This window comes from Hippocampus guttulatus, chromosome 1 (genome assembly GCF_054856545.1).
Source record: "Hippocampus guttulatus isolate MCC_2025c chromosome 1, RoL_Hgut_1.0, whole genome shotgun sequence".
Lineage (NCBI taxonomy): Eukaryota > Metazoa > Chordata > Actinopteri > Syngnathiformes > Syngnathidae > Hippocampus > Hippocampus guttulatus.
In genome coordinates, this window is record NC_141261.1 from 26,517,436 (window position 1) to 26,531,395 (window position 13,960).

The 13,960-nt window shown below is 41.9% G+C and overlaps 1 protein-coding gene across 4 annotated transcripts in view; it reads left to right on the top strand.

The window, feature by feature from the left end:
• The window catches only part of nol4la (nucleolar protein 4-like a), a 46,188-nt gene that overhangs the window by 24,240 nt on the left and 7,988 nt on the right, over positions 1 to 13,960 (top strand). For 2 of the 4 annotated variants that reach the window (XM_086123139.1, XM_086123148.1), the window contains exons 5-10: positions 5,184 to 5,325; positions 7,198 to 7,481; positions 8,233 to 8,421; positions 9,300 to 9,488; positions 10,605 to 10,721; positions 11,360 to 11,549. In XM_086123139.1, coding sequence (XP_085979265.1) covers positions 5,184 to 5,325; positions 7,198 to 7,481; positions 8,233 to 8,421; positions 9,300 to 9,488; positions 10,605 to 10,721; positions 11,360 to 11,549 — 1,111 coding nt within the window. The remainder of the gene's footprint in view (positions 1 to 5,183; positions 5,326 to 7,197; positions 7,482 to 8,232; positions 8,422 to 9,299; positions 9,489 to 10,604; positions 10,722 to 11,359; positions 11,550 to 13,960) is intronic. The other 2 variants (XM_086123168.1, XM_086123158.1) reach the window with 2 other exon arrangements.

A 13,960-nucleotide genomic window follows, 5' to 3' on the forward strand; every position in this document is an offset into this window, starting at 1 on the left:
GCGTTGTGCTGGTCGCGGCGTGTTCAAAAATAATTCAGCATCTCCATCACCAGCAGCAGCGAAGGAGACTACAAGGCCGTCACTTGGGGGCTTCGCGAAAGCTTCAAGTGTGCTCAGTTCACATTACTTGACAGCAACAACATCGTGGTGGAGCTGCACTTTGCTTTGAAATCCTCCACAACAGGAACAAGCGACTGCCCTCTGTGACACGGAATCAGCAGCTCCTCTTGCTAATCAAAACAAACTACGCACACGGGGCACAAATTTCTCTGTGGCAACTTTAGACAAGCCAGCGTTGGAAATATCATAAAGACGGATTCTCTCCTTATCTTGCTTAAATCGATTATTATTCATGCTGACTTTTTACTTTTACTCCCTATATTGGAAAACTGTTATGTGTACTTTGATTCATAATATGTCATGTGCACAGTAAAAACCACAGCTGTAGCACTGAGCAATTTACGATCCTTTGCTCCAGTGGATCCACTGAGGGACGCAACGTAAGAGATGAAAAAAAAGAAGCTGTTTTCAATCATGAAAGTTAAATACAGAAAAAGGGGGCGCTGTATGCAGTGTTCATCGGAACAATTTATTTTTGAATGTGTCAAATTTAAAAAAAGGACCGTGTATTCGTGTAATAATTGTCGAGCTCGTGCAGGGGTGTCAATTTGATTTTCATCGCTGAGCACATTGTAGTTCCGGTTTTCGTCAGAGGTTAGCTATGACTGTAAAATCGCAGAAACGTTTGTTTGTCTCCTCATATTATTACATGTACACGGCAAATTGATGGATAATTAGTTATAAAATCAGAAATCAAGGATGATAGTTTGTTAAACAGCAACTTTTGAAATATTGCAAGTTGGAGGCATTGCACAGTGTAAACATTCAAATGAGTAGGATTGCAAAAAAAAGAAATTGCAGTGTGGTTCACAGATTCTGAGGCCATTTTCATTTTTTAAATTGAAAATACTGTATGTACAGCACACGTAACAAAGGCAGTGTTTCCAATTCGTTCAGGAATAACATTAACAACAATATCAAGATGCTAAGCAAAAAAAGTAAAGGAGAAAAGAAGTACAACAAAGGGCGGAGACAGCTTCAAATGAAAATCAGCATTTGAAAACCTATATGAAGAGGTAATGAGAGGTAATTATTCATATTCTTATTTGTGATTAATTTAATGACTTGATGATGATGATGATAATGATGAGATGCAGTTGCTCTTTTGGTCTGTAACATCTGTAAGAAAATCATCGAAAATGTTAGTTGTTTTCCCAAAGTAAAAGCAGAGGCTTGCAAATGTCTTATTTTTATAATTAGCCTGCTTTCTTGGAGGACGACTCGAATCGGAGAAGATTTCCTGTTGAGAGGCTTAAATCAGAGGATTCTGACTATTTAAGTGAAACAAGCTTGCTGAACGACTATTTGATTATCAAAATAGTTGTGGATCAATCGATTACGGTAATTGTTGCTCTACTTGTAAGTACAAGCACTATGCAAAAAAGGGGAACTGATTTGTGTGCAGATAAGTTTTTGCTCTATTGTGCCAAGTTATCACACCGGGTTTTATGTGCAATTGACTGCAAAAAATCATTTTTACTTTTAGACTTGTAGTGCATTTCAGAGAAGAGCATATGTTTATTTATTTATTTATTTATTTATTCATTATTCATGGAATTTGGTTGAATCAGTTCAGCTACTGCTACTTTTGACCATTTTTAAAAAAATGCAAGTATCTGTATTAGGTGCTGACTGTGAGTCATTTTCAACTAAAGTAAACGTGAGAAGAGAGTGGGAGGCATAGAAATATTGACACGTGCGGGAAAGTCACATTTCTGTTTTACGTCACAATCAGAGATGCCCAGTGACATTCGCCGTCATTCACAGGGGCCAAGTTCAATGGTGTGAAGGAGGTCAAAGGTCAGCACGGGCTGAGAATAGTTGGCAAGATTATGTTGGGTGCTCCTCTGCTAATCCTCTGCACTCGACTTTATCCGTGTTGGTGTTAGCCTACAAGCATTTTGCCAGTCTCTGCCGAGCAGTTACAAATGAAAGCAGTCAATAAATCAATAGCTAATTCCTTATCAAATTAATATACAAATATTTTGATGATAATAATGGTGGAAGCAAAGCTTAAAATTGTCCAAAACCTCAGAAATTTAGGCTCTCATCTATAGGGTTGGCCATTGTTTGAATTTAGACGACTTTGATTCTGATTCAGGTTTCTTGTTTCGATTCAGGTTCGTAATGATTCTCAACTCTTATATACAGTCAAACCTCGGTTTTCAAACGTCTCTGTTATCGACCAAATCGGATTTCGACCATAAAATTCGAGATTTTTACGCCTCGGATTACGACTGAAACCTGGTTTTCGACCAAACTGAGCAAATCCGAATACGCCACTCGACTCCTCTCGGCGTCCTTACACGAGGAAGTGACGCTTCCTCGTGTAACGTTCATTGTGAGCCGACGTGTTTGGGGTTTTTTTTCACACAAATCTGACAGTTTTTTTTGTTGTTGTTTCTGCGTCGTGTATTAGCCCCTAATCATGGGCTAATAAAATAGTTTCGGATTTCAAACAAATCGCTTTTCAAACAGCCTTCTGGAACGAATTATGGTGGAAAACCGAGGTATGACTGTGTATATACTGTATATAATATATCTATATCTATATATCTATAGATATAGATAGATATATATAGGAGGGGTGAAGTAATTTGAACTTTTTTTTAAATGATATTAACTTTTCACTGTTTTTGAACTTTGCCATGAATTTCTTAAAGGGCTGTTTTTAACCACTGTAATCAAATCAAACCAATGCACTTGAAAGAGTAAATAAAATAATGCAGCAGCTGCTCAAAACGTGCTACTGAGCGCCCATTGATGGGCTTTAACTTGTGTTGATTATCTGTGGATATATCATAAGGCAGGGGTGTCCAAAGTCGGTCCTGGAGGGCCGCTGTCCTGCCTGTTTTCCATCTCTCCCAGCTGTAACACACCTGATAAAAATGATCAGCTCATCAACCAGCTCTGGAGCAGCATTAGAACAATCCTGATGATGTGAATCAGGTGTGTTGCTCCTGGGAGAGCTGGAAAACAGGCAGGACAGCGGCCCTCCAGGACCGACTTTGGACACCCCTGTCATAAGGCAAACACAAATTATGTATTTGAGGGGGACGCAAAGAAAATGTATCTCAGCAGTCTACGGAAACATATGTCTTATGCGCGTATATACATGTACCAGGATGCATGCACGTACAGGTAGGTATTAGCTGCCCATTTGCATTGGTGTTGAACCGCTGTTTTTAGATCCAGTTTAACTAGTTGGCTGAATGTTCGCATTAGAAGCATTTTATTCGTTTAATTTGATTTTGAGGGGTTGCACTTGAAGTTAGGCAGCACAGGAAGGTGGAAGACAAAAGACACGCAATCAACTCAATTCCGGGAATCCGGAGGTATCATATCATATTTGAACTGTATCCTCCTTTGCACGATATCATTTCATGACATGTGTTGCACCGAGCGGAATGATAGTCCTGTTTTTCCACTTTTGTTCCCCACCCAGGAATGTTAGCAACTCGGGAGCTTGATGCTTGCATACAGTTTCAGCATAGTTTTTCAATGGGTGTATTGTTGCACGCTGCCCACGCATTCTTCATTGGTCATTCTTCCTATGTGTCCGGGCCCCTGCTGCCCCCTTCCTGCTAACAATCTGCTGCACACCTGCGCCACGGTTCCTTTGTCGTCGTCGTGTCTGGAGCTGCGCGTCGCACACACACTTTTCCTATTGGACCCTTTTTCACAGTAGTTCGGCATCGAAATTTAGCACCGATATTTACGAATCTGAATGATTCCGAGAGAACTGCAATGTTAATTCTCCATTATGGATGGCCTACTGTCAACTGTGAGTGTTCTCCAATTTCTGTCGTCCTCCATCAAAGCAGACTGTTTATCTTTGTGTTTCTCAAAAGAAGGAAGGCACTTCCAAACGCCTGCCAAACGTTTGCTTTTTTTCTTCTCTATTGTCTGACAAACTAAACCAGTCCCTGAATCATCATCAATGTGCACTTTCAAATGATTTTGAATCCAAGGATGCAAATTACTTTAAAATTGGATTTGTTGGTTTATCGATTGACAGATTAATTCATTATTAAAACAATCAATACATGCAGCCATAAAAGGTATTCATTCAAAGGGAGGCTTCTTAATTCAATCCTCTTTCAGATAACAAAACTGGAAAGTTTCCATGGGATATTAATAAGAATGTAATGAATTAATTAACTTTTTAGATGATTTTGCACATCCATCTATCCATGCATTTTCCGATCCGCTTAATCCTCACTAGGGTCGCGGGGAGTGCTGGAGCCCATCCCAGCCGTCTTCAAGCAGTAGGCAGGGGGAATACCTGAACCGGTTGCCAGCCAATCGCAGGGCACACACAGACGAACAATCATCCGCGCTCACACTCAGACCCAGGGACAATTTGGAGTGATCCTTGAACCTGCCATGCATGTTTTTGGAATGTGGGAGGAAACCGGAGTACCAGGAGAACACCCACGCAGGCCCGGGGAGAACATGCAAACTCCACACAGGGAGGCCGAAGCTGGAATTGAACCCAGTACCTCTGCACTGTGAAGTCGATGTGCTAACCACTGGACCGCCGGGCCACTCTATTTTGCACCTGTAGTACTAAATAAAGAATTGCAAAATCCATCCATCCATTTTCAACACCAGGTCGTGTGAGGGTACACCCTGAACTGGTCGCCAGTCTGTCACAGGGCACATATAGAGATGCACAACCATTCACACTGTGCCTGAGTGAGAACTGATCCCCCTGCACACAAGTGAGCCGAGTGTACCACTACACCATCAACGACTCTGAATTGTAACATAGGACATAAATATCCCATCCTTAAACCGCATTTACTCCCATTCTAAAAAGGAGTATGCAGAATTTAAAAACGTATTTAGATCCTACTTCTTCACCATTATTTCAGATATATTAGTCACCTAGACGTACACAGGAATTATCGGGAATAAACTGTGAATTTACAAAATTGAAGGTTGCCTCTTAATAGGGAGCTTAAATGATATTTTCTAAAAAAAAATAATAATAAATTTAAAAAAACACGGGATGGGAGATAGGCATGAGCAAAATTTATTCTATTTCTCTCTCCCGGCAGGATGACTCATCGGTGAGCAGCGAGGACATGAACGGCACTGAGCCCGCATGGGCGGCAGCTGAGCAGCCGCCAGCGCCTGAGCCCGGTCGTCCGAATGGAGCGAGGCTCAGCAACCTCGCAGCTGCCGTCAAAAAAGATGACGGTGAGGCTGCCGGCATGCTAACGTCCCGCTTGCCCTTCTTTCAACCGTGCAAGTTGAAATTCAAGTTGAATTTATCCCATGATCACATTCATAAGCCAGAAGATTTGTGTCTCTCTGATCGTATTTTCACCCTACAAAGTAAAATGATTGGAAATGCCATTACTCTGTTCTAACTTAGCTCAAAACACCAACTAAAAGTTTTGCTTGTTTGAAAGATTTAGGCAAAATTGTACAAATCCTCAGAATTTTATCATCTCAACACTAAATATTCTCGAATTTCTCCTGTCCACCATGAAAGCAAATTGATTGTCTTTGTGTTCCGATCAACATTTGCAAGACTTTGGAAAACATGGATCAACATATTTGCCACATTTCTGACAGATATTAAGGACCAAACACAGGAAGTGAATCACAATCAATTTGTGCACTGTCAATTTGAAAAAAAAATCCTGTTTTTGAATAAAGAAATGGAAATTAAAGCATATTTGCTTCCAATTCATCAAAAAAAAAAACAATCAACAGATTAATTGAATACTGAAAAATAACATCTAGGAAGTGTATCTCTTATTGTTGCTCATAAATCAAAGCAACAAAAAAAAAATCCAGCCAAACGACAGCTCACATCTGGAAAATTTCGTATGTCAGGTCATTCGAGGCACTACTGTACTCACTGGCGGAAGGGACTCATCATACATGAACACGCTTGATGTTGGATGTGGCAAACAGCTTGGCTTGTTCTTAGTGGTCTAATCCAAATCAGTAAATCCACTCCTGCAGTGGGTGGGCCGCCAGCGCAGCCCCAATGTCAAGCACCCCTCCCTCTCTCTCCGGGTTCGAGACTTAGGAAAGTAGGACAAAGGAGGCTGTTCTGAACCCTCATACCACACACACATCGGAAATTGGGACAAGTCATTCAACTCAACCAAATACGTGACACGAGAGGGAAGGAAGCGCTATGCACTGGAGAACCACATCCTTGCATATTTGAACCACATATATAGAAACATAAGTCATATTTGACTATTCACAACATCTCAATTGCCACGTTCCTTAATTACAGGAGATAAATAGATTTTAGCTAACCAATTTTGGGGGGGAAATGGCTAAATGATTTTACAAAAAAAGCATGACAAACTGAATAGAAAATAATTGCTTTGTTTCAGTTTTTAACACAGTTGCATTGCTCTTATCTTTTTTTAACCTGTCCCATAACCTACTGTGAATATAAAAAGTCTACACACCCTTGTTCAAATACCAGGTCTTTGTGATGTTAAAAAAAAAAGTTTCACAAAACCTGTACCACTCAATTGATCCCCCTCCTCACAAAAAAAGAAAACATGAACTAATGTGGTTGCAGAAGTGTGCACACCCTAGTAGCTGGTGACACGACTGTGTGCAGAATTCACTCAACACATTCCAACTCATGTTAAATGAGAATCAGCACATACCTGCCGTCATTTAAAGTGCTTCTGTTTAACCCCAAATAAAGTTCTCATGTAGTAGTAGTCTTTTCCTGACAAAGTTCAACCTTAGTCTCATCAGACCAGAACACAGTTTGCCTCATGTGTTTGAGAGATTTTACTGTGTAGGTCACATGGTCTAAAAAGTGTTTAAATTATTTATCTTGGACTCCCGTTTTTTTTTTTTAATCAAAACCTTGCATTTGAACAGAGGTGTGTAGACTTTTTATATCCACTGTAGTTATCCCATCTTCTGTGAACTTGTCATATCAAGGCAAGACTAGTCAAGTCGAATTTATGATATGAATGTGTGATTTTTTTTTTTATGATATCCCCTGATCTTGGAAAGTGCAAATGAATTGCCCACACCAAATTTGTCTGAATGCAAACGTTCCCCTTCTTCCCCTCCCAGCAGACGATGACTCCTCAGAGAGCAGTAGCGGCAACGGGGTGACACTGTCCGAGGTGCAGCCCGAGGGCGGGACCCGCCCGGAGGGTGGTGCCTCGTATGGGGAGGTGCCTGAGAACGGCTTGAGCGCTCCTCTGGACTTCAGCACCGCCTTGTCCTCATCCTCTTCGGATGACCAACAGCCGGTCAACCTGAGTGACCGATTGCTGCCCGCCGGGTGTTCGCCGCCAAACTCGATCCTGGCAGACCCGAACAGGAAGTACCCCATCAAAACAGAATATGCTAAGGTAAACATTCCCAAAGCCTTGATACTTACTTAAGATTTGTACAAAGCCCTTTATTAATTTTTTAAAAATAAGAACACCCAAAACGTATTTTTACATTTTGCCATTAAATGAGTTAATAAGACCTGTAAATTTACAGTAATCTAGCCTTCTGAAAATAAAAGGATGAGCAATTTCTGTGGCTTGTTGAGACAGAATGCCTTAATGCAAATGATGATTTTTAGGTGGAAATAGGCAGATTAGTAATAGCTTTTAAATGGTTGTTAGAATAGTCAATAAATACACCAAGAATTTCAATGACATAGTGTTAAGGTGAGCACTGATCTTGGCCCTTTCATTTTTGGGACCAAAAACAGTCACTTCTGTCTTTTCTAGATTGAGCGAGAGAAAATTCTGGTCCATCCACTCATTGACTTGATGAATACACTTTGGGACTTTAGTCATGTGATGATGCTAAAATGTAAAGTTGAGTGTCATCTGCATAAGTATGATTAGCGATGTTGTGATGCTCCATAATCTGAGCAAGAAGAAGCATGTAGATATTAAATAGAAGTGGTCTAAGAATGGACCATGTCAGACAGGCTGTCAATACATTTTGAAAAGATCTGTAGTTCGTAATGTGATATAGACAATTATTATGAGGCTGCGCATGGACCAAGTAAAAATCAAGCGGGATCTTACTACAGTGTTTATGCATGGAAAATGAACAGTGTGTTTGCGATCATGCCATTTGACGTGTTCACATGTGTGTCAGCAGTCACCTCCGTACAGCTCAGGAAGCTATGACTCCGTGAAGACCGAACTGAGTGCGTGCGCTGAGGATTTGAGCTCTGGCCGCACGCAGATCATGGACGAAGATGACGACGATCACGATGACCACGACGACAGTGATAAGATCAATGACGCCGAGGGGATGGACCCCGAGAGACTTAAAGCCTTCAACGTAAGTAACCTGCCTGATCTCGCCAAATTTTGAATTCCAGTACAAGCGCTTCAGCAAATAGTTTACAAAAATACAGTGGTTTTCTTAACATACAAGATTAATTTGGCGGTACTGAGGATATGGACAATTTCAAGTTAAACAGGTCTCTGAACGATTCAAGGATTGTCATCATTGATTGATATGATAATCAATTACATTACAATTATTTTTTTTTGTGAAGGCTGGAGTGGATTCATGGGTTTTGCATTCATTTTAATGAAAAAAGGTGATTTGAGTTATGAGTGTGGTTGCAGAATTAATTATACTCACATCTCAAGGGACCGGTGTAAAACAACAAGAATATCCTGAGAAAAACACCAAGATTTGCCTTAGGGAGGTCCGCTTAGCGTAATCCTAACAAGCAATGAAAAATGGCTTCGACGTGCGAACAAAAAGCATCGATATTATGGTGATATAACCCTTAAGGCAATTATTTGAAGACAAGTGGTGCAGCATCACATGTAAACAGACAACATAACAATACTCACATGCATTTTGTCTTTATCCTCCTGTGTAAAACAGTTCTTATTGGTGCAGCTTACTGAGGAGTTGTGACCATCTACATTTTAATCTAACTGTTAGAACAAAAAGTGTGATGCACGCATATTGTCTTTCTCGTGATACAACAGTTTAATTTGTCTGTGTGTGTGTGTGTGTTTCCACAACCTCCCCCTCCCTCTTGATCCTTGCCTCTTCCACTCCCCGCCGTACGCTCGCCCCTCCCCTCACTGCCTTTCCTCGCTTTTGTTTTCAACTCCGCACCACACCGCCATCCCCCCACTACTTCTGACTCAATTTTTTCTGCTCTACATCCCGTCCCTCCCTTCCCCCTCTCTCAGATGTTTGTGCGTCTGTTCGTGGATGAGAATCTGGACCGCATGGTGCCCATCTCCAAACAGCCCAAGGAGAAGATACAGGCCATCATGGAATCGTGCAGTCGCCAGTTCCCCGAGTTCCAGGAGCGTTCCCGCAAGCGCATTCGCACCTACCTCAAATCTTGTCGTCGCATGAAAAAAAGTGGTTTTGAGGTATTAATATCCACCTTTTCATCATCGCTCCATCACAAGTACTGGCAAAAGCGCAAGGGCGCTCAGAGTAAAGCAACACTTAGGCCTGGCACACACATAAAGACAATGGAGCCTTTGTCCCAATTTTGCCCCTTCCCAACCAACAATAACAAAAGCTTGACTTCTTCAGAAAATTATCCTCTAAGATTATCCTGTGGTGTCCCGTTAGACAGTTTTTGCCTTCTCTCTCTCTCTCTCTCTCTCTCTCTGTATTATTATTTTTCTTATTTGCACAATGCAACAGAACAACAGGGTCCCAAGACAAAGACAGATTGTGCGGGCGAGGAAAAGAAGCCCCAAGGGCTCAGATGTAATCCTCCCCTAAAAAATAAATGCAAACTAATAGCTCATCTAAATGAAAGAAAAACACATTTGTATAAAATAATAACTAAGCAGATAATAATCCATAATACTAAGAACTAAAAACAATGAAAGAAAAAATGTAAAAACAATTCAAGCATCGCGTACACAAGGCAAGAAATGAGAATGTTTTATACAATTAAGATGAAGCATTTTGTCTCACTTGCACTTAGTATGTTTATTCTTATTGACTTGGCAGAAGAAACCTGATGAAACCAGAGCTCAACATTTTTTTAAAGTAGATAAGACCTTAAAAGACCTTTCTAAGGAGTCACGGTGTTTCATAAAGAATTTATGACACTGAGGTCATTGAAAGTTCATTTGACCTCGTACTGAGTCAGCTTGAATATCAGATGGGGACAGAAAGAAGTCAGTAAAAGTTCCTGGAAGGGCTTGTGCAGAATGTATTTTTACTTGAATATAGCCCACTTAAATTTTATTTTATGATTTCTACAATAACTTATGCCATACACTCGATTTCTCCTCCTCGCTGATTCATTTAGGTGTTTTGGAAAACATTATCCTTTTGGGGATTATCTCAACTACATGCATATGCAACTCAAATTAATTTTGGGCGTCATTTTCAGTTTAAGCCGGCGTTAGTCACTTGCATTCTATCAAACCCCGAAATGCCCTTGCGCTATTTTTTGCAAACATTCCTCAAAGTTCTATCCAGTATTTCGCATTTATTAAACATGCACAATTTTTTGCTGACAGATAAGACCAACCCCTCCTCACCTCACCTCTGCCATGGCTGAAAACATCCTCGCCGCCGCATGCGAGAGCGAAACCCGAAACGCCGCCAAGAGGATGCGGCTCGACAGCTACCCAGCGGTAAATAAATTTCAGGATATACATTGACCAATCATCTGTATGCAGTCTGAAAAGATCCAATATAAGTACTGTTGCTAACGTGCCTCCACAAAAGGCAAAACTACAAATTATTTGGGTTGACACTCTCTGAGAGAATTGAATAGTAAGTGTAAACTATAAACTGCCTTGTATGACAACGAAGCCTCACCTAATCCTGAATTCCCACATTGGGATAAATAAAGTATGAAGTATCGAATCATAAATTCACCTATTTGTGCTTTTATTTTGGAACCTGCCGTAATGATCGGAGGTGCCACGAGATGGCGCCAAGTACTGAAAGAAGTCATTTCGGTCTTGAGCACGTATGTTCAAGTGCTAGCTTTGTTTTTGAGGAGAGCAAGTTTAGCCTGAGTTGTTAAGGCTCATTATGGAGAGTATACTGAGTCTACTGTCCATCACTTCCAATAATTGAGTTCACTTATTTAGCTATAAGAGAGACTGAAATCGTATCAAAAGATTTTTTTTAAATTAGAATACATCGTAGTTAGCACACTGCAGTAACAACCATGTTCTGAAATGCAAAAATCTGTGCCTACATGCGCGCCTAATGAAGTGTCTCGAATGGCTCAGTGCCACTAAAGTGAAACATGCGCTCACAGGACGAGCCCGCCCTCGCTGAGAAGCCCTGCACCAGGGAGCCCGCATCTGTGGCCCCCTCGGGCTTCATCATTTCCAGCACGGCTTTTGCCCAAGACCAGCTCTACACCAATGGAGACCTCAACTACAACCTGCGTGGCTACGGCAATGTCGCCGGCAACCAGCAGAGCGCGGCTGCGGCCCAAGCCAATGGTGAGCACCACTTAAGAATTTTGCATGCATACTCACTGTATTGTAAACGTTTAGGCAACAGAGACTTGAACACAAAGAGTGAAGCAACACATGTAGACAGACAATGTAACAATACTCACAGGCATATATTCTTTATTTTCTGGGAGAATTTCTTCTATATTATCTTAATGATTCACTGGGAGATATCGTGACTCCGAAAAAAATAAATGCCGTATTTTCACGACCATTCGGCGCACCGTATTGTTGGGCGCAGTCTCAGTAACGGGTGCTATTTCTGTATTTGACACATACACAAAACGCACTGGATTATTGGGCGCAGCCAGGCATGGTAAAACATACGCCAGCTTAAACATATGGCATGCATGAAACACGTTTTTAAAAAGGCAGCGGAAGCAAAACTGAGTTCGGTTGTACTTTATTTCACCATTTTGCAATGTACAGTACTCACGCGACTGGTACCTGCTATGGGCGTGCCTTTAGCATCCTCTTACACGCCCACCCTTCACTCATTGGCGACTGGTACCTGCTAGGGCCGTGCCTTTAGCGTCCCCTTACATGCCCACCCTTCACTCATTGGCGGACTTCCGCATGCCTGTCGTCGCTCACGCCCGCTTTTTCTCTATATAAACAGCGTGTCGGCCAGAGGTGCTCTCAGTCAGGCTTTGGAACTCGACGCATACACTAGACGCTCCGCATTATAAGGTGACCTGTCCATTTTGGAGAAAATTTAAGACTTTTAATGGCGCCTTATAGTCGTGAAAATACGGTAACTAAAACAATATCAGCGCAAAAAGTCCCACACAGAAAGAAATCAGAAGAGCAATTTCATGTTCATGTCCAAAAAGGGGTGGTAAGATGTGTACCTCATTTTATCCAAACCCGTCTCTGTCAGTAATAATCAGCTATTTATCTAAATCAGCCTTTAGTAGTACAGTGGTACCTCTATGAACGTCTCTTCATACAAAATTTTCAAGTTACAAAACGACTCAACAGAAAAATATTGCCTCTTGTTACGAAAGAAATTTTAAGATATGAAAGGTAAAAATACAGTATAGGCTGCAAGTCGCAGCTCAGAGTTTCCTGAATGCAACATACTTGTAGCTGCTCTGCCATTGGCTATTCCCTAGCATCATCCTGGCATCCCATTGGCTAAGAGGGACCTCTACCGTATGTGTCCTTTCGTGTAGATCAGGGGTGCCCAACCTTTTTTGTCCCAAGGGCTACTTTTCAAGGAGCCAACCTCCGGAGATCTACCAGTCCAGTGTCAACATCTGCCCCCCCCCCCCCCCCCACACACACACACACTAAAAGTCCCAGGGCCAAGCCATTTGGCTTTCCTACATAGAACCAAATATGAACCAAACAGAAAAAAACAGCTACGAAACAGGGAGATCTCTCTTTGAAAAAAGGAAATCACTTCCTACCTCAGCGGCCTGGCTTTGATCCCAATGTCATTTTGCAATCTCAGAATCTCATCCACAAGAGTGGGGATTTCAAAGTCGAAAAGTCATTTGACTTTGGCAGCAATGTCACCAACGTCAATATTTGCACCAAATGGATAACACTTATAGCTGACTATAGGCTCAATGGATGCAAAGTCAGTCAAATGCCTCTCAAACTCTGACGAGATGCTCTGAACGTGCTCCTCGTAACGTGCACTGTCAAGCTGTGTCACACCTTTCCCTTGACGTTGTAGTTCTGCTTGCATGTGAGGGAAGTTACACAGGTTACCAAGCCTCAGCCGGTTGGACATCAGCTTTAGCTTGCTTTTAAATGTGCTCACTGAACTCATCATGTTAACTACATCTTTACTCTTACCCTGCGGCTCTAAATTCAATTCATTGAGCTGGCCAGTGAGATCAGTGAGGAAAGATAAATCTAAAAGCCACTGTTTTGTCCCACCAACAAATCCCATGAAAGCATTAAAAATATCCTCACCCCTGGTGTGTACTTTTAATGGCAAAATGGTAAGTAGCTCTTCATTGGCAGTGGCGGTTCTGGGGGGGGTGGGGGGGGGCAACGGGGGCCAGTGCCCCTGTAGCACCGATTCTGGCCCCCCCTGTGGCCCCCCCTCCAAGCGCAGATTACGCAGTCGTGCCGAGTCGCCGATGCGAAAGGTGGAACCAAAGTGCGTGATTTAACATTCTAGTCGGACCCTTTAATGCGCTGCGCCACTTAAAAATGAGCGGGAAAATGAGAAGCAGTCCGCAGAGAAGGAAATTACCACGACACGAGTGCTATTTGCGTGTGTGTGTGCGTGTGTGCGTGCGCGTGTGTGTGTGTATGTGTGCGCGTGTGTGCGCGCGCGTGTGTGTGTGCGTGTGTGTGTGTAACTTTTTTAGTCTCCCTTTTTATTTTAATTTTTATTTAACAGGATCAATATATAAGACATTGCCTTTTAAAATTTGGAT